This window comes from Rhopalosiphum maidis, chromosome 2, assembly GCF_003676215.2.
Source record: "Rhopalosiphum maidis isolate BTI-1 chromosome 2, ASM367621v3, whole genome shotgun sequence".
Taxonomy (NCBI): domain Eukaryota; kingdom Metazoa; phylum Arthropoda; class Insecta; order Hemiptera; family Aphididae; genus Rhopalosiphum; species Rhopalosiphum maidis.
Window position 1 is genome coordinate 423,035 of NC_040878.1, and position 20,401 is coordinate 443,435.

The 20,401-nt window shown below is 27.1% G+C and overlaps 3 protein-coding genes across 3 annotated transcripts; 1 reads left to right on the plus strand and 2 right to left on the minus strand.

Moving 5' to 3' along the window:
- Nucleotides 1-4,595: 4,595 nt before the first annotated feature.
- Nucleotides 4,596-8,932, minus strand: LOC113553985 (ruvB-like 2). The gene is made up of 11 exons (XM_026957600.1): nt 8,749-8,932; nt 8,550-8,663; nt 8,367-8,487; nt 7,689-7,839; nt 7,466-7,628; nt 7,292-7,401; nt 7,118-7,236; nt 5,762-5,874; nt 5,457-5,677; nt 5,124-5,377; nt 4,596-4,808 (listed from the first exon to the last, which is right to left on the minus strand). Exons 1-11 carry the CDS (start codon nt 8,752-8,754, stop codon nt 4,738-4,740), a joined length of 1,443 nt encoding a protein of 480 aa, XP_026813401.1. The 5' UTR covers nt 8,755-8,932; the 3' UTR covers nt 4,596-4,737.
- A 124-nt stretch (nt 8,933-9,056) lies between these two features.
- Nucleotides 9,057-11,085, plus strand: LOC113553986 (nuclear envelope phosphatase-regulatory subunit 1 homolog). The gene is made up of 4 exons (XM_026957601.1): nt 9,057-9,458; nt 10,027-10,098; nt 10,162-10,296; nt 10,369-11,085. Exons 1-4 carry the CDS (start codon nt 9,431-9,433, stop codon nt 10,515-10,517), a joined length of 384 nt encoding a protein of 127 aa, XP_026813402.1. The 5' UTR covers nt 9,057-9,430; the 3' UTR covers nt 10,518-11,085.
- Nucleotides 11,086-13,433: 2,348 nt separating this feature from the next.
- LOC113554008 (U6 snRNA phosphodiesterase) lies at nt 13,434-15,952 on the minus strand. Its single transcript, XM_026957636.1, has 5 exons — nt 15,153-15,952; nt 14,787-14,950; nt 14,533-14,698; nt 14,314-14,470; nt 13,434-13,607 (listed from the first exon to the last, which is right to left on the minus strand). The coding sequence occupies exons 1-5, from the start codon at nt 15,197-15,199 to the stop codon at nt 13,434-13,436; spliced, it is 708 nt and encodes a 235-aa protein (XP_026813437.1). The 5' UTR covers nt 15,200-15,952.
- Between the last annotated feature and the right edge of the window lie 4,449 nt (nt 15,953-20,401).

The following is a 20,401-nucleotide window of genomic DNA, read 5'->3' on the forward strand; positions in this document are numbered from 1 at the left end:
GCGAGCAGTCCTGCAGGGTGAAAATACACATTCATATAATATGATTATTCTGTACAATAATGGCAGTGATTAAATATAATAAAGGTAAACACTTATTATATGAAAAACCGTGACCGTTTTAGGAAATACATTTTTTTAAATTATTTAAAGTCGAATTGCCTCCCGTGATTTTTTTTTTTAAAAGGTTACTCGAATTGCCTCCCGAAAAAAAAGTAGTCGAAAAAGTAGTGACCCTCTTGTACTGGAATCGCCTACGATAGGTATAATTAATCGATTTAAGTATAACCTTACATATTAAATAAACTGAGAAAATAATACATAAAATAAATATTTTAGTAAATAGACTGTCAGGTGTAATAACAATAAATATAGTCAATACATAAAATAATTTGGACGATGTGTACACGTCCATCGCTTAACGTCATTGGCTAATTTTTTTGGAATCCAAACTTAAAACTATCACAAATTAAAATTGTTTTGCCCTTTTCACTAATAACACTAATAATGTTCATTTTTATAACACTGAGTGTAATTGTAATTTACGAAATTGACTGTGTTGAACGGTGATGACGGACTAATCTTTAACTGATAATCAGTGATCGACAAGATTCTAACATTTGACAAATTAATCTGCCTGGGAAATACTGTGTGTCTTAAAATAATATTTTTGAACATGATGGAAATCGATATAATCGAAATCATCGATAGTTTTTACTATCGGTAATCTAAGTATACTATGGGAGGCAATTCGAGTAGACTGTTTAGGTATACTTGAACTGCCTCTGAAAATACCCGGAGGCAATTCGAGTGAAAAAAGGTTACCTACCTAAATTTGGGAGGCAATTCGAGTGTCGTCAAACATATCAATGTAATTATCTAACTTCTTAGATTTTGAACAGACTAATAAATGTATTGATTTTATAATGATGTGTATTTTTTTTTTAACCAAACACCTCAATTTCACCAAAATTTGCAAATTGTTTTGCAGTTGAAAACTCATAAAATATACAAATTGTATAGCTAAAATTTGAAATGTTAATGCAAAGTTCCTCATAATGTCATACGTAACTCGTACTGATATCAGAAAACCTAAAAATTATTCAAATATATATTTTTTTAGAGATTTTAAGTTTAAATTTGAACTAAATCAAACATTAAATGTTGCTGATTTTTCATGATGATTTATAAATATCTAAATATAATAAATATTAGTGAAGCTTTCAGTTAAGAGAACAATTTTAATTTTTCATAATTAGAATTTTGTATGTTAATAGTGTTAATTTATATAATTCAACAAAAATTAATTGTCTCACATTTCATTAAAAAAAATTATTAGTAATTAGATACTTACAAATTGTCATTAAAAATCATCGTTCCAATCGAAATTGGTGAAATTACGCAATTTGTGTTTTGCTAAGTAACAAAATTATTGTTCTTAGAAATTCAAAAACATTATTGGCTCCAGTGCACGAATTGGAAAAAATGAAGTAGAGGTTAACGATTTAAAATCTGCGCTCCAAGTGCCCAATTACTTAACACGGACCCGTGGGGGACTTTGACAACCTTACTTATACCCATAAACTTTATACTAGTATTTTGGTACTAATAAAAATTGTAATACTTATTGTTATTATAAATTGAAATCCACATTTTAATAAAAATTATTTTGGACATAAGTTTGTGCTGTTCCCCCGATACTGTGAAAAAATAAAGTTTGGGTACGCAAATAAAAAATAGTAGGGGAGCTCGGTCCCTCTGCACACCTCCTCCCACAATTCAAGCACTAATTGGCTCTAATTTTGCCAATTGTTATTTAATTTAATATTTTTTTTTGAACTGTTTTAAAAAATATGATCAATCAAATGGCTATTTTAAAATCTTTAAGAACTTAATTGCATTTTGCATACAAAATTGATTGATAATTTTTGAATTTTTGAAAAAAAAAATTTAATCTTTTGTCATTCAATCAGAATTTCCATATTTATTATTGTAAAAAAAAAAACCTCATTTAAATATAATGATTTTCTACGGAAATATTAAGGGTAATAACGAGCCTTTTGGGACATATTGTACATGAGCATCTACAGTGTGTTTCCTTTTAAAATGTTTACGAAATAATTTTACCTGATAACTCCTAATTGCAATGTAGTTAAGTTTAAGTACTCTTCAAATGAGGACCGTTTTGGTCATTACAATAATAAAGGACATATTATAATTATATTATTATTTTGTAACCGGTTTCGCATGTGCCCGTTGTCTTAGAAAAATCGACCGAATTGTCGGTTTGGTTTTTTCTTCTATTCAACTCAAGTATAATATCATAATGATATTAAACAGCTATATAAACGATAATTAAATGTGGAAAAGGGGGTACATACTTGCGTAATCCACATGTGCGTCCATATCATTGTTCATATTATTATGCAATGCCGCAACGGTAGGTACACACATTGGGTGCGGCAGCTCAACTAGTTGAAGGAAACAAAATCGTACAGAAAATCAAGCAGCGAAAATATTATATTTTAAATATAATATTTTATATAAATATAACTTTTAAGGAAGGTGTAAGGTACCTAACCGAATAATAATCAGTTTGTTGTGTCGTTATGTATACTTATGTATGAAACTGTATGAACCCGTTTTAAATTTATTTTAATTGATATTTATCATTTACTCGTTAATTAATTACTACTATACTAATACCTATTACCTATATTATATTACACCAGCTATTGAATTTCAGGCAAGATACTTCGTTTTAAGTAATAACATAATATGTTCCCTGTATAGATGTTTTTCTTTAGATGATTATAATTTATAATGTTATTTTTACTTGTTGAGAGCCGTGCGAACAACCATACATTTTTGACAAACGCGTTTCACATATGATTGTAATATATCCATAATCCCAACGCATTATGAATTATTACTGAAACAAAAAGTGAAATGTGAAAGAATACCAGTGGCGTATACAGAATTTTGTAGGGGGGGCACATACTGTCTAAAATTGTAAAAGATATATTGTAGTATACGTTCATGTATACAAATAAATATAAATCTTTAAAACAAAAAATAGTAAATACGGCCAACGAGTGGTCAGGGCCCCTCCCCTGGACATGGCACTGATGAATACAATAAAATATTTGGCCAATTTTATTTCATTGAAAGCTAACAGTCAATGTTCAGTTATTTAATAATAATAACAAAACCCTGCTAAACCAACATCATATTAGTTTATATATTTATACCTTAAAATTATATTCTAAAGAAGCCAAGAGGCGCTCAATAGCCAATTATATATGATATACTGTTAGTGTAGAAGTTAAATCGATTCGTCTTATTTTCATGTCATATTATATTGTCCTTTATTAAATGTAAAATTTTTTCCACCTTTAACTTCTAAGGAAATTCTTGGTAGTAAATTGGATATAATTAGCGCTCATTACACTTAAAGTTAAGAAAATGGAGGAGAAAAAGTAAAAATTAATACTTTTCAACCTTAACCCACCTTACATATTTTTAAAATATTTAATATACTTTAAAAGTAAAGTATTTTCAATTATTTTTGTATCATATTATAGTTGGTTTCCAAACTTCTTTTTTTAACCATTTAAATTAATAATCAGATGATTTTTTTTGATAAAATTTACATTTATTATTTGAGTAGTTTTCAATTTATGAAACTTCTTTAGTATTTCCTAACTACATATTTTTTTTTATAAAAATTAAAATATTGCAATAACATGTTTGTGAGTAAATTTCAATAACTAAAAATATTTTTTTTTAAACAACATTGTTACAATGCACCTATATGTAAATATGCAATGATACTTGCATAAAAAAATTAAAGTATTGCTATGAAGTATATAAATCATATATGTATAGCCAATGATTATATAATAAGAATCTATAACGACTAAGAACACGAGTTTAACAGGTAGCTTCTCATAATAATTCTAGAAAAAACTAAAATTAATAGAAATTACAATAAATCAAATACATACATAATGAATGTAGGTGATCATGTGCTGTTATTCAGATAAATTCAAGGATACCAAAAATAAATATATTATTTATTGATAAATCAGAGTGATATTTTTTAAGAAGTATATAAAAATTCTAAGAACATGTTGTAAATAAAAAAATATAAATAATAAAAAGTTGCGTAAAATATATTTGTATTAATAAGTTTTTGAGGTTAGTTATTTTACATTTTGCTTTAAAAGTATTGATTATTTGAACAAATTATCAATTCATTAAATCCTTACTATAATTTAAAAGAATAATTTTAATTTTTATCTGTGGAACTTTTTAATACTCTAATGCACATCATTTTTTTATCAAGAAAAATTTGATCAATCAAGTTTTTACATTTAAACAAAACTAATCAAATAAGATTACTAGTAATTACAGTCAACCATTTCTATTTTATAATAAATTATATATTTTTTTAAATAAATGCAAATTAATTAATCACAAGTTTCAAATTGATAGTAAATAAATCATATTTTTTTTTCACATAACTTCTAAAACATTTTTTTTATATGTATTTTGTATATGAAAAAACTTAGATTAACAAAAAAAAAGTGATAAAATAATAAAAAAACATTATATTTTCAAAAGTACACAATATTTAAGGCAACATCAAACATGGAATTGTGTGAGTAAATTATAATTATTTTAATTACAAAACAGTGACTTCACTAGTCTAAGATAAATCAATATTTAAAATTTAAATTATGTAGACGATGTGCTGTCATTTTGTACTTCCATTGAATCATCAAGTTTGTCCTCTTCGTTATCAGCATCTATCAAAATAACATTAAGAAATTACTATAATATAGGGAACATAAATTTTATGTATATACAAGTATAATAATAATAATAATCCATTTTTTTTAAACACTGTAACATTTGAATACCTAAACTATTGACTTATTTTGATATTACTGTAAAATACAATTAAGTACTATTTACCTATTGTCCTAGGACATACATATGAAAACATTATGTTATATTTCTTGGTGGCACTTAATAACATTTTTTAACAAAACATATTTTGGCCCTTAATGTGAACAATTGCCAACCTTTTTGCTAAACCATAAAAATAGATGTAGACTAACCTGCAATTGCATAATGGTCAAACATGTATTCTTTTTGATATTCTTTCATAAGTTGAGTAGAACGTTCTTCATCTAAAAACAGTCTATACACTTTTTTTACATCATCTACCGTCACTTCAGTGGCTTTACGTTTTCGGCAAACCAAGTGGGCGGTTGTTATCAATTGAATGCCATATCTCAGAGAAGTTGATTTACTGATCTTGGCTAAAATTGATAAGGCATCTTTGGATATTTCACAGTCTTCTTCTTCAGCCCTTAAATTTTTTTTCAAAATTATGTTTATGTTTTATTGTTATTGAAATAGTAATAAACTATGAATGATGAAACAAATACCTAATTTTTAAAATTTGTTCTAGTTCATTTTCGGAATAGGGTTGTGTCATAATGATGACCATGCGGTCCAGTAAATCAAGTGGTACACCATGTGGTGATTTATAATTTGTGCCTCGGATGTTCGTCACTCCACGGTTAGTGGCTGTTATTACAATTGGAGCAATTTCATTTTCTAAAGCTCTGTTCAAGAATGAAAAACATTCTATGTCTAACATGTGCACCTAAAAGAGGTGACATTAATATTTAAAACAAAATTAAAAATAGTAATACACTAGTATCAAATCATAAATAATAATTATAATTACTTCATCAATAAATAGTACGCCGGCTAATAATTCAGCTTTTCCCTCTTCACGCCATTCGCTGACTTTACAGTTAATTTGATCTCTAACTTCTGACTTGATTTCACCCGTGTCACCTAGATACAAAACATTATTTCTAAAAATTGTTTTTGAAATTTAATATCAATTTCATAATATGAATAGATATTTAATACTTAAATTTATATTGCTGAAGGTATTTATAATTAGTTACTTATAAAATTAAAGGTAAAGAAAATATTATGTTTAATTTTAAGGCTAAATAAGTTTATTTAATATAATAATTTATATTACGAAGCATGTCCCAAAAATAAGGTTTCTGTAATAATTATGAATAAATTATATTAGTTATATAATAAGTTATATTTAAAAAATGTTGTATGCGAGTTTATATACAGCAGTTATTTTTCTACATAATCACCATTCATTTAGATACATTTAATATAGCGCACTAATAGTTTTTAAAGGCCAGCATCATAGAAACTCATCATTATATCTTTTTACAAGTATTGAGTAACTTCTATCTTCAGCTTTTTATCTGTTTCCATCTTTTTTCAGGGATGAGTAATAACATCCAAACCAAACTGATTCAAGAGAGCTTTTGTATCACGGGTCAAGTGTTGTCACTAACCCCTTTTGTCAGCATACCTTTTATTTTATTTTGATTGGCTTAACAAAGTTTCTTCAAAGTTTCGCAATATGAAACTACACTTATAGTTATCCAGTCTGCATAAATTTGATCAAATGAACTCCTTTCTTGTCCCAAAATGTTTGCACTTTAATGATTATTGTTTGGACTTTGGTTGTTAGTCTCATCACCTGTTACTATGGAATCTAAAAAACCTTTCCTTTGAAGGTATATCAGGCCAAAAATTTGCATGTACAAACATCCATCATAAATGTGTGTTAGGTAAAATAAACATCAAATTAAGTTAAGTCAACTTTTGTTGGAAAGAAGAAAGAAAGAAGTTTTGTTATATGCCAGTGTTACTAACTTTTGGAAAAAATATTTATTTTTGGTGCTAGGAGCATGGATACCTTATTTTTGGAATATGCCTTATATAATTGTATTAATCTATTTTATAGTATACAAATCAAGAGAACATAGCAACTAAGAAAAATTGAGTAATAATTAATAATTGTTTATTATTGTGCGGAAATCATTATGTAACACATATCACTGAAAAACTAATAGTAAAGCAAAAAAATAAAAGTATACAGTTAACAGATGCATATTGAAATATTCAAAATTATAGAAATATGTGTGAAACAAACAATTAATGTAAATGATTTTGTTTTTCAATTACATACACATCATGGCATAATAATTTGATATTTTACCTGAAAATAGGGCAAGGAAACCATGGGTTCTGGAATTAATTACATCAATTTCATGTAACGTTACTGTATGTACAACCTCTTTACGTTTTTGAAGTTCACCTTCTGGACACTGCACAAATCTAAAAATAATATTATTTCACATGTGTAATGACATAAATTTACAAACTAACCTACCTAGTTTGTGGCCCAGATGCATCATAATCTCTTGATCTGGTAAATGATCGTCCAATTTTGTTAACCTTGCCACTAGCAACATCAATAGTTACGACATCTCCAGCCAAAACCTTTGCACAAAATAAAATTCGATAAAAATTTATTTAAAGCGTCAAATATATATGATTTAATTACTTTTTCTTTTAACAAAGCTTCAATCATTTTGTTTCCAAGATCATAAACTGTCTCCATGTCTGTTGTTCTCATAGTTAACTTTCCTACTTTAGACCCTGTCCCTGTAACTGGGCGTTCTATTTGGAACTCTACTACTTCACCTTCAATAATTTCACTCTCCTCTCTGTAAAATATTATGGTTAACAATGATATTATTAAGTATATAACAACTGTAATAACATACTTGATGCGGACACCAATTGATTTACGGATGGCTTGAGTCAGTGCTTCGGTTTTGCTCATTTCTAAACTATATATCTCTGAACCAGACATGCATGTAAATGGTGTATCAGAACCCAAAGCCTGTGCTAATGCCATGGCAATAGCAGTTTTCCCTAGAAAAAAAAAAATATATTTGTCCAGTGAATATTATTTCAATAAGTCTATTGAGCTAGCAGTTCTTGGAACTTATAATGTATATTTTTAAAAACAGTAGATCTTGAGATCTTATCAAATATCATATAAGAAATAATATAAGATGTAATAAGTAGTGTAAACCGGCTTTGATCAATCTACATATTATATAATAGTAAGCCACGACTATAATAGTATGTTTACAGGTGCATGAGTTATGACTATTTGCGCTAGTTGGACACCATAACTTTCAAAGGATTCAACAGCAGGACTGTGGTTAGCCAGCTATATATAAGGAAGTTTTCAGCACAGCATAATTAGATGGTCATATCAGAGCTTTCAAGTCTATGGTACCATCTTGCTTCATACTTCTATGCACATTATGAAACTAACTTAGGTTAATTAAATTAAAAAACTATGATTGACTTCAACAATTAGTTTGAATCCATAACTTGAAGAGACAGAAAGTAGGCATATGCAGTTGATATTTTACTAAGCATAAAATTACCTGTGCCGGGTTCGCCAGCGAGTAAAACAGATCTTCCAGCAATTTTTTCCTCTTTTATCATATCTAACACAACACCCATAGCTTTGCGAGCTTTCAACTGGCCAACTAATCCTTGTGAAACCTAAAATAGATCAAAACTATCAGTCGCCAATTAAAAGAAGACACTAATTTTGAAATACTAACATGTCTTGGTTCTCTGTTGTCGTCCAACCCAAGTCCACGTATGTGAGAATGGGCGCCGATACGTTCTACTCGGGAAATCTCACGGACTTCTTGCACCTTGGCTACTGCCGCTGCCTAAAATTAATAGTAATAGTGAAAAAGATGGTAATTTATTATCGATATGTGTACTGAAACACATAAAAACAGCGACAATACTTACAGACATGATAGTTTACAAAAGTAAATGGATTTGGCAAAATTCCTAATTTTTCTTATAAATCACACGACACACGAGATGTAAAAATGTTAAATACTCATTAAGTTGTAAACTCGTAACTATAGAAATTACAAACATTGATCAACTAAAAAACTGATACAAATGATACAATAATGGCAGAAAAACACAATATTTGTTTTGTACCTAATCGCATAAGAACATAACCTATAAATAATATCCGGCGGGAGAATTATTGTCATCGGGCAGAAGTAACGAACGATTTTGTGGGTTGACGACAATAATTAAGCATCGGTTTCGGTATCACTGTGTCAGTAGGCTGTCATGTTTACAGTTTTCGGTTCGCGATCTCGCGGTCATTGATAAAGAAAAATAATACACAACTGACAGCGCGTTACGAGTTCACGATCGTCGTCGTCGATAGTCGAGACGTCGATCAACGTTATATATTATTTGAATTTGAATATTAAGTAATTTCAACTTTTTTTAATCTCGGATAAGTTAACACACGATCTGTAAGAAGTACACAGATGACAGCTGTGGTTAGGTTTATCGTTTTTGACACAGCTCGATGAGAACGAAGGACATCTTCTGGATTGCGATGAGTAGGACAACGTAAGATCTATCGTACCGGCAACACCGATCGAGAGACTGAACACGGAATAAAATGTCGTACGAACAGACTGCTTGTGACGGTAAAATATGTCATATTTTAATCGTGTCTATTTTGAATTGAACCCTCAAGTCCAAAAGATTCCTACACTTTTAATATTCTGCTCGATGGTACCTTTTTCACTATGATGCACAGATCCAACAGACATTGTTGATTAGGATACAGTTTCGTATGTATGGCGTATTTAATCTTTTACTCCTGTTATTACTACACTTTTTCTTTTTACTTTTGTTTTAAACAATAATGATTCAGTAACGCTTAAATTTTTCAACATAGAAACATTGGGTGGGATTACTTTATAAAAAAGTAGACAAGAGTTCGTATTTAATTTTATCCCAGTTTTATACTCTACTAATTGTTATACTTACAAGAGCTTTGCCATAATATATAATAATATATTTAATCATTAATACGATTACTTAATACTATATATCAAAGCAAACAATTAGAAAATAACACTTAAAAATTTGAATAAATAGATATTGAAAAATAAAATTATTTATTATTTAATATAATAAATAACATTATAAATCCTAAATTCATATGTTCTATAAATTTTATTAATTCATGAAATAAATTAAATGTTATAGATCTTAAAGCTTTTGAGCGGCGACTAACCGAGGTGATTGCTTCTATCAAACCAATAACTAATCGATGGCGAAGTAAGAGCATTTTATTTGTTAAAGTACAATGATAATATGTGAATTCGATATTTATTTTTTCAGCAATTTTAGCTATTTCAACATTAAGTGCTTCAATAGGTGCTTATTATTGGTTGACAGATCCACAAACTGCTAAAGTATCATTTGTCCAATCACTGTACAATCATTTATTGTTCACCGTTTCATCTATGATACTTAGTAAGAATACTTTAAAGATATTTAACAATTAACAATGGTGTTTAATTGATTGTTTTAATTTTATTTAACTAGTGATATTACTCATAACTGGTGTACATAAAAAAGTGATAGCAACATCGATAATAACATCACGTGCAAGGCAAGTGCTAGCTGATTTTAATATGTCTTGTGATGATTCTGGAAAACTAATACTAAGACCTAGGCCACAACAGAATACGTAATGATAAATTCACAATAACAGGATGTACTTTTTTTTTCATTGTTAAGAGTTATGTAACAATTGTTCATGAATGACACCCTATTATAATGAGTTAGATCTATAATTTTGAATTGTAATGTATCTAATGTGTTTATGTACATAATATAATTAATAATTATTAATGAATTATTATTATATAGATATTTCTTATATGAATTAAAAAAAATTGTTTTACTTATCTGAAATAGAAAAAGAGTTTAAAATATTCTTATCAGTCACCAACATCTATTTAGTAAGTTTCTTCATGAATTACTTAATATTTAACTACTTTTCTATTTATCTTATGAGCATTGTTGGAAAATATATATAGAGTATATTGTTCCATTTACCTTACCATACATATAACTAATTCTGAAGCGTTAACTGTCTCAGTGTTTTTGACTCTTATTTTAATATTAGATAAAATTCAGTTTATTTAAAATCATTATTCAGACTATGTATTGTTTACATTAACTAAATAATTAAATTTACAGTAAATTAAATTTATTCTGTTTGTAAATTTATGTTTAAGTGTAAAGTTGGGGAATTATATATTTATATGCTATAATTAATTTAGAAAATTATACACTTTTCTTGATTATTAAATAAATTTATTAAAATAATAGGCTATTGTAATTAAATTATTAATTTAATATACAATTCAAATCCATAATTTTAATTAAAAAAATTATAAATACAACTGTTTTTTGTAATTTAATCATAATTTATTCCATGTTGTTTACTGTTTACTTAACTGGCTAAACTAATTTTTATTTTTTATCAAAATTTATTAATTATTTTAGACTGTAGTATAAACTTGTTAATTTTAATTTCAAATACCTAATATATTGTATGTTTCGATATTTTAATTTTTAAGCTAAATAGCCTAAATATGAGTGTGGTATTTATAATACTAGTTTTCCTTAGAAAATTAAGGTATTAAAAAAAGCCAACACTTAAATACGGACGAATAGTGTGATGTCATATACAATAATAGTCCTTAACAAAATTTCATTTTGGATCCAAACAAAATACACATTTAAAACGTATATAAAATAAAATAAGTTTGTAAGTTATAATCATAGACATATGTAGTTATATGTGTTATATGTCTATGGTTATAATTTTTTAAAACAGCTAAATTTATTAAATCTATTCACAAAAGACAAATGCTCTAAACTATTTTAAATTGTTTTAACAAACAAAATTAATTTAATAATTTATTTTGTATACATTTTAAATAGGCATCTTAGTTTGTTTAGTTCCAAATGATCCAATTGATAAAATCTATAAGACTTGATAACGTGTATGACGTAGGCACTATTCGAGCGTATAATTATATATCTTTTTATTAGCCTTTGTTATTCTTACCTTTAACTTTCTTAATAGGTCAATTCTCTTTAAATTAAAGATAACAACACAAAATTAGGTCTACTGAAAGCAAATTTACTATGTTATATGTTTATAAAACAGAATACACAGGGTAATATCAGGGTATGTAGATTTTAAATAATGGAACTATACTTGGAGGCAAACTGAGACTCAACAGCCCACCGTTTTAGAAAATAAATTCATCTCTAACATACAACATAAAAAATACTTGGTGTACAAAATTTTTACTTCCTAATATTTTAGTTTCCAAATTTATCGTCCAAGTAAAAGATTTGTATTTTTTTATGTGCTTAAGGTTTGACTTCTTAAATTGCATTATATATTTACTGTAAGATGTAACTTTTCTTTTTAGTAATGCTTCTAAAAATAATTTATGACAATCATTTTCAAATTACTATTTAATAATTATATAATATGAAGATAAAAAAGATAATTTATTAAAAAAAAAACAAATCACTGGAAACAAACAATGATACATTTTTTAGTTTTGGATCATTGGCAATAGCCTGCAAATTTATACCAGTTTTTTTAAGTGAAAGTTTTCTACTCCTTTCTTTGATTTTTTTTTCATCATATATAAAATAATGAAGATAATAAAAAATAATAAGCATTGAAGAAACAGACAAAATTTTATTCTACATAATGTTATGCACTGATTATATAGTGACTGAAAATCGTAGCATATATAATTTGTGGAATCATTGATTTTATTAATGTTAAAAGTTATTAAAAGTTAAAATAGTTGTCCCTAATGTGCAGATATGACTGAAGACAAGTCGTAGACAAATTTAACGCTACCTGCAGGTTTATATTTTATTCAAATTGTTCTAACAGTAGTCTCATCAGATTTGGCTTTTTCAAAAAATTCTATTCATGTTCTGCACAATGTGGTTCAGGTCACCACAAGGGAACCCTCTCAGCTTATTGTCTTTAGTTAGGATGAGAGAAGTCCCCTCCAGTTTAACTGGCATATATTTCTCCAAGATGTTTGAAATGACGCCAGACAAAAAAATATTATCTCTGTTAATCATTATGAACTCAAAATCTACTATAAGAACATATCAATTTTGTAGAAATTCGACAACCCGTTACAACACATACCCCAATTATCCATGAATGGATAAAATCTGATAGAAATGTATGAATATTCATTCTAAAAAAATAAAAATAAATATTTATGATGTTTTTACTGATCAAATAAACCCAGATGAAATTATTGTTAACATGTGTAGACACATGTATATACATACATACAACCTACAACATATTATTACACACAACTAGGTAAAGATAAGCTAGACATGCTATTTATTGAATTTAAATACATTTTTAAAGTTTTTTAGGGCATTTTTTTAAGGCATTAAATCGTATTTTTCTTATTTTTATGGCATTAAACTTCGTTCCTTACTAATAAATAATAAGTAATTATTCAATTATTAAAGAAAATTAGTATAAATAAAAAAAAAAGCAGATGCAACCTTATACATAAAATAATATTAAGACATTATTAAACTAGATCAAAATTATATTTTTTATTACCAGTTTTACACATTAGTTTGTCAACTTTTAAGCTACGACAAGTTCCAACTTCTATTTCTAATTCTAATGATTTTAATTTAGTTCTTAGTTGACTAGATTGATCGCCCAAACACCAAGCAACACTCAAATGAAATTTTGGATTCTAGAACAAAAATTTATAATTTAATAGTTAACTGAAAACATAGGCAACACAGTTATTATATTTATTGCAGCTTAGGCATATTTTTTAAATATATCACACTGTATATTTTTTAATTGGAAATAAAGATTATTATTATTAAGTATATGGATAGTCAGGTAAACAATGACATTTCAAAATGCATACTAAACAAATAAGATTAATTATTAAGTATTGAGGAAAAGAAAATTTGTCATTGGTTAAATGAATATAAAATCAAAATCAAAACAAGTATTAGTTTTAAAAATTGATAACTGAGTAACACATAACCTCCAATAATCTAAATAACAATTTAAAAAAAAAAATGGACTTCTAGATTATAATAATATAAAAATCACTGCATTATCAATGGGTATTTTTCTTATTTTAGCTAATGTGCTGTAATAATAGACAATACAGGCACGGATTCAAGGGGAGGGGGTCATGGGATTATTCCCCTTCCGTAGATTCTGCCACACAGATAAATTCTAGGATGTCTGTTTTTGGCAGCCGATAATATATGATGCGCACATGGTATTGCTCCCCTTCTCTAATAAATATATTCTGGATTCGCGCCTGAGACAGTAGTAAGGTACTATTTACTTATAGGAGTAGTATTTTTCACACAGAACTTCCTCTGCTGTTGGTTAAATAGGAAAAAATGTACTTTATTTATTTTCTATACACTCACTTCATAATATTTTTGTAGATTATAATCTGACAAGACTTTGTCTAATTGATCAACACATTCAGATAAGACTTCTGCAGGTTCTGCAAGAAAACCAATAAATGTTCTACTACAATTTTCATTACAGAAAATCTCTAAGTTTCCAAGAGTAACTGTAAACCTAGAAAAAATTATTTCAAACATAATTATATTGTTTATATTAGATAACAGAGAAATGAAAACCTTAGGATTGTTGACAATTTAGATTTTATATCATTGATAAAACGTTGTATCCAATGATATTGTAGTACAACTGTTTTTGTAAGGCTAATATGGGGATGTTCAATAATTTCCAGACCACATTCGGACAATTTTTCTTGAATGATTTCTATTAAATCCATATCTGGACCTTAACATAAAACATAATATTATGTGTTATTATTAGTAAAGAACTATTTGACAGTAGAGACAATACCTTAATAAAACTATCGACTCACATGGTACATATACATAAGTAGCCCAATTACCACGCTCATGTTCAAACAATCGGGTACGTCCCTGGTGGGAATCGGGTTTGTCATCTGGCTTTGGATGATACAGCTTGCCATCAAACATTGTAGCAATAGCTTTGGGTAATGGCAACATTTTTTGTTCCGATTCACTAAAATAAAAATAAAATCTTCAATATTCAGGAATTATAGCCATTGACAAAACGTATGATCTATGACATGGAAGTCAAATGCACAATATAATATAATAATTAAATAATGAGTTAAAATTCTATCACAGATTAAATTGAATACAAAATAAATACAATATACAATGTGTATAATTTAATCTGTGACAATAATGTAATACATTACTCATGTTCGCTGTCACTATCTCCGCTGTACCGCTGTATTAGGTCCATTGTATAATCGCGCGTAGAGAAAATAGTATTCACTTCGATAATGTATAGATATTACAATAAATACATTATCGATATTATACTTGTCAACATTCTCGACGATAATGAATTGTAACAGGAAAAAAAGGCAGCAGAAAACATTAAAAATTTAAAAAAGAATCTAACATAAAAATATTAAATATAATTATGAGATTTTGAAAAGAATCGTAACTTTTTCACCGCGAAACATTTCCTAACTGAATAATTGTTATCACGGTATCACGTAATGGTTTTTATGGTGATAACAACTAAAGTTTTGTCATAGAACATATGTTCTATGGTTTTGTACACGGTCACGAAAAAATGCATAAAAAAATTGCATCTTCATTCTTCACAGACCATGTGCTGCAACATATTATTTTCTGTACCTCAGTGGTTACGGCATAATATATTTAATGTTTTATGAAAAGTCATTGTATTATAGTAATAAGTGGGAATGTTCATACCTAATGGTTAAGTAGGTATATAGGTACTATTAGGTAATTGGTAATGGTAGTATAATACTAGTATTGCTAGTATCGATGGGACATTTACCATTTATCAAAACTTCGGGAATGCTACACCAAACCCACAATCCAGATAAGTACCTATTGACGAAAATTTAGACGCAAAAATAGTTTTAAAAAAACTCGATTTTTATTGTTTGTTATGATGAGTAACTATTGAGACAAAATATTTTTGTTAGCATTTCCTAAACATTATATATGAATATGTGATATTTACGTAATTTTTAAAATTGTTCGATCTAGCTTGTGTGCTAGTGGCTAGTGCTATATATACCTATATATAAAGGTATATACAATTTTAAATTTTTATATTAGTGTTGATATAATAATTTTAAATTTTTAAGCTCGGTCAGAAATTGACAATTTAAAAATAATAGATTCCATTAGTTAAGTAGTTTTTACATTTTTTAGAAATTTAAGATTATTAAAAATATAGGTAAAGTTTTAAATAACTATGGAAGTTCAAATTTGTCACGATTACATAAATGTCCATCTTATATTTTTTAGTGAAATGTATAAATTTTCAATTTGAATAGCTAAGTATTAAAAATTTAATACAAGGTTTTTGGTAAGTATTTTTTTACAGAAACTTAAAAATCTCACAAATACAATTAATGAACAATTTTTTTTTTATACTTTTGAAGTTCATATTTTGAATAAATTGGATGTTTATATTCAAAAAATAACGCCAAACGTTATTTCAGACAGTATTATAGTTTTTCAACACAGTAATCCTCAGTGGCTTATGACCAGGGATAGGATTTGTATGCAATAAAAATTGTAAAACATGCAAACATGTAATGAAATACTTCAGTGATTAGCTGTTGTCTTTATATAATATAATTGGGAAATAAAATGGAATGAAAATGGGAAGTAGGTACTAAAGCATGTTTTTGATAAGAAAAATTAGAAATTTATAGTCGTCAGTCGCTCTGCTAAGTATAGCGACAGTGTTTGATAATAATGTTTATACTACCAGTTATCACCCTGCGCGCAACTGCAAGCCGTATCGTAGTATAATTTAAAATTAATTTTTATGGGTTAGTTTATTTTAATTATATTAAATTCGAAAACAATAATATCAGCGATAAAATAATATTTGTTTTATTTTTTCCATAAAATGGATATTGAATTTCATATTTCGTATATTATTATTTTGAATATATCTCGACATATTAGAATACCTCAAAATTTGTAAATTTACTTTTTTTTTTTAATAATTAGTTAATTTATATCAGGAATAATTCGATTATTTCGTGACCAATTGTTAGCTTCTATGCTATTACCTTTTCCTTACGGTTTAAACTTTAAATAGTTATATACCTATCTATATTAATATGATTTAGCCACAGCCCACAGATCAATAAAATATTTTATTTCTCTCTCAATTTGTTCTTCGTAACATTGTGTCATTTGGATTTGGTGTTTCATACAGTGGTGGTCAAATGATTTTGTTATGGGGTGGGGGATGTGGCATAAAAAATAAAACAAAATATAATACATTATAGTACAATATACATAAATTTAATTTATATAAATATTAAAGAAAAGTCATGGGGGATCTATCTCCCTCACAACCCCATTTGACCACCACTGGTTCCATATAGATCAAACATCAAAATATGCAGATAGGTATTTATATATATTTATACGTAAGTATATATATATATATATATACTACTTATATGAAAATTATAGTTTATCGGTATCGGTGCGGTTTATTGTGTACTGATTGGCTTTTTTAACTTTTTCATCACTGTGCATACTAGTCGCCTCCCATCCTTATCGTAAATAAAAAGGTTAATATGTACTAGTTGCCTTCGATGACCAAGTAGTTCATAATTTTATATGAGTATTAATTTCCAAAAATAATTTTCACAATAGTTTCCCCTCGTAAACAATTAAGTAGTGGTTTATAAGTTCATAAATTTATTAAATTATGTTGATACATGATATTTGAACCACTTATACATTTATTATCTGTTCATTATATAAGAGGCAACTAGTATAGACCCTATTCGACATTCGTTTACGATAAAATACCAACTCAAATCCTAAGTATCCTAAGTATGTCAGGAGGAAACTCGTTTATAGCCGGGAGGCAATTTGTATAAAAATTATTGACTTTTTTGACTTCAAAGACAATTATAAAAAAAAAGGTTAGGTTAGTGTGCGCCTCTTCAATAGCGAGTCTATATACTCGCAGAGTTGGGCAGTATCAAAGATACAATATTGTATCTTGTATCTTGGTACATAATTTTATAGTATTAAGTATCATGTATCTGTATTATGTCTTATCATGATTAGAGTCCATATTTCAATGCTAAGTGTATTTTTTTTTTGGCTAATCTTAGACAATGCTTTCCAAGAACATAATTCATTTCATGTAATTTTTTTTTCATTATTGGGTCATTTTATTGAATTTAATGCATACTTTTTCAACATACTACTCAGATTTGGCCTATAGAAAATATTACCTAAAGATAAACTTACTGTTTTTTTGATATTTAAGTTGTTTTCGTTTAATAGGTTTATCGGGTAAATGCATGTTTAGAATGATTAATATTGTCCCAAACTCCCAAAACATATACTGTCAACATCACCGCTGCATCAAGTTAATTTTTCAAATTTCAGTTTTTTTTTTTAATATAATAATAACTATACTTTATATATAAAAAAATTACCAATTTATAAAAAAAATATGTTCTAAAAAATAGCAAAAAAAATTACCTTAAAAAATGTCCTGTAATTTCGTGGATAAAATCGTGGATATATTTTCTTTAGCTTAAGTATTATAAAGCTATATGCAGGATTATTAACATCCATGATTGTTTACATCGATACTTAAAAGGTGGCTTATTTAAACTTTTAAAGGTAAGAATCAATTTTTCAAAAAGTTTAATCATTTTTGGAAACATTTTTGTTAGGTTATTTGAAATTCTTATATAGCAATAAGATCTTTGGAAAACAAAGTATAATTTTAATATTTTTTATGGTTATTATTTTTATGTTTTTTTTTTTGGTGTCATACGAGAAAAATTTAAATTCCATATCTCAAAGCAAGGTTTTTTCTGAAATTTTCATTACACAAATATTAAATTTCGAACAAATCAATACAGTATTATTATTACCTATATCCTATATATGATGAGTGGTATGGAGTGGCACAAAATATTAGTCCACTATTCCATACCCTGTTGATACGTGGATCGGACATTAAAGAATGTAATATTAGTAATATATTAAAATATATAACATGTATATTTATATATGTATATATATGTGTGTATATATATATATATATATATATATATTCATGATAAACATATAATGAAATATTTTATATAATATTTATAAAGTTATACTTTTGTGCGCGTTTTTTTAATACTCCGATGATCTCTGTTCCATTTTACAATTTATTATAATTATTATTATTATTATTTTTGATTTCTGTGCAATTATTGTGTTTAACATATATATATTTTATTTAACATAATATTATTATAAATCATCAACGTGTAAATTTACTGAGTGCAACGTTTGCCGTATCTCACAATAAATTATTATTATACATTTAACAAATGGGTTATATAATCGATAACACGCGGGTGTGTATGTGTGTAGTGTGTGTGTGTGTGTATATGTGTGTAAAGTAGATATATTTATATATCTAGTTAAATTAATACAAATAATAATATTATATATAGAAGTAATAATAATAATATTATGTATACATAATGTATATATTATTTTTCATAAATAAACAATAACGATCGTGTAACAAATTACATAATTAATATCATATTATTATTATTATGGGCGTAAAAAAAATCGACTTTTGATCACAATTTTACCCTACGCCCTCCTCCTTCCGCTAGTCCAGTTATTCACGCACATACATTTTGTTTGTTCTGAATCGGACGATTTATTATCGTGTAGGTACGGAAATTCGCGTTGGCACACGTCGGACGTGTCGATCGGTATTTCCGGGCGACGGGTGAAAAATACGAAGCAAAAAATAGAATGAGTGATTTTCATGGACTTATTTAATTACGCACGTCTGATACAGATACCTTCTATTGTTTTCATTAAAATATATTCGCGAGAATACCTCATTATTATAATTATTATGTATTCATCTATTATATCATATTAATTTTTTAAAAACATTTTTCAGATTTCAATTTTCTAAGAAATTTCTCGTGGTGCAAACGAACCCACATTACAGGTAATATATGGGCGTTACGCGTAATCCGTAAGCTCATAAGTGGAAGGGCGGCGAGTAGATGTACAATACATAGAATATATTATTATTAAATAGGCATATAAATAATGTATTATATATATATTATAATTTAATATATAAGTCAATGATGGCCGCTCGAGAATGAAACCACATCACGTATCTCTTGCGGCCAAAATATACGCGGTTTTTATACATACATATATAGAAAAAAACAGTTCAATACATATTTTAACGTTAACACAATTTTAACAGAAATAAAAAAAAAATGATAGAAATTAAAATAAAATAAACAAGTACAAAAGAGCAATACATACATTTTGTATTATTTAGCATTAGCGTTTATTTTCTTATACAATTAATTTATATAATAATAATACTATGTATTTTATAAAACAAAAGCATATTTTTATATAG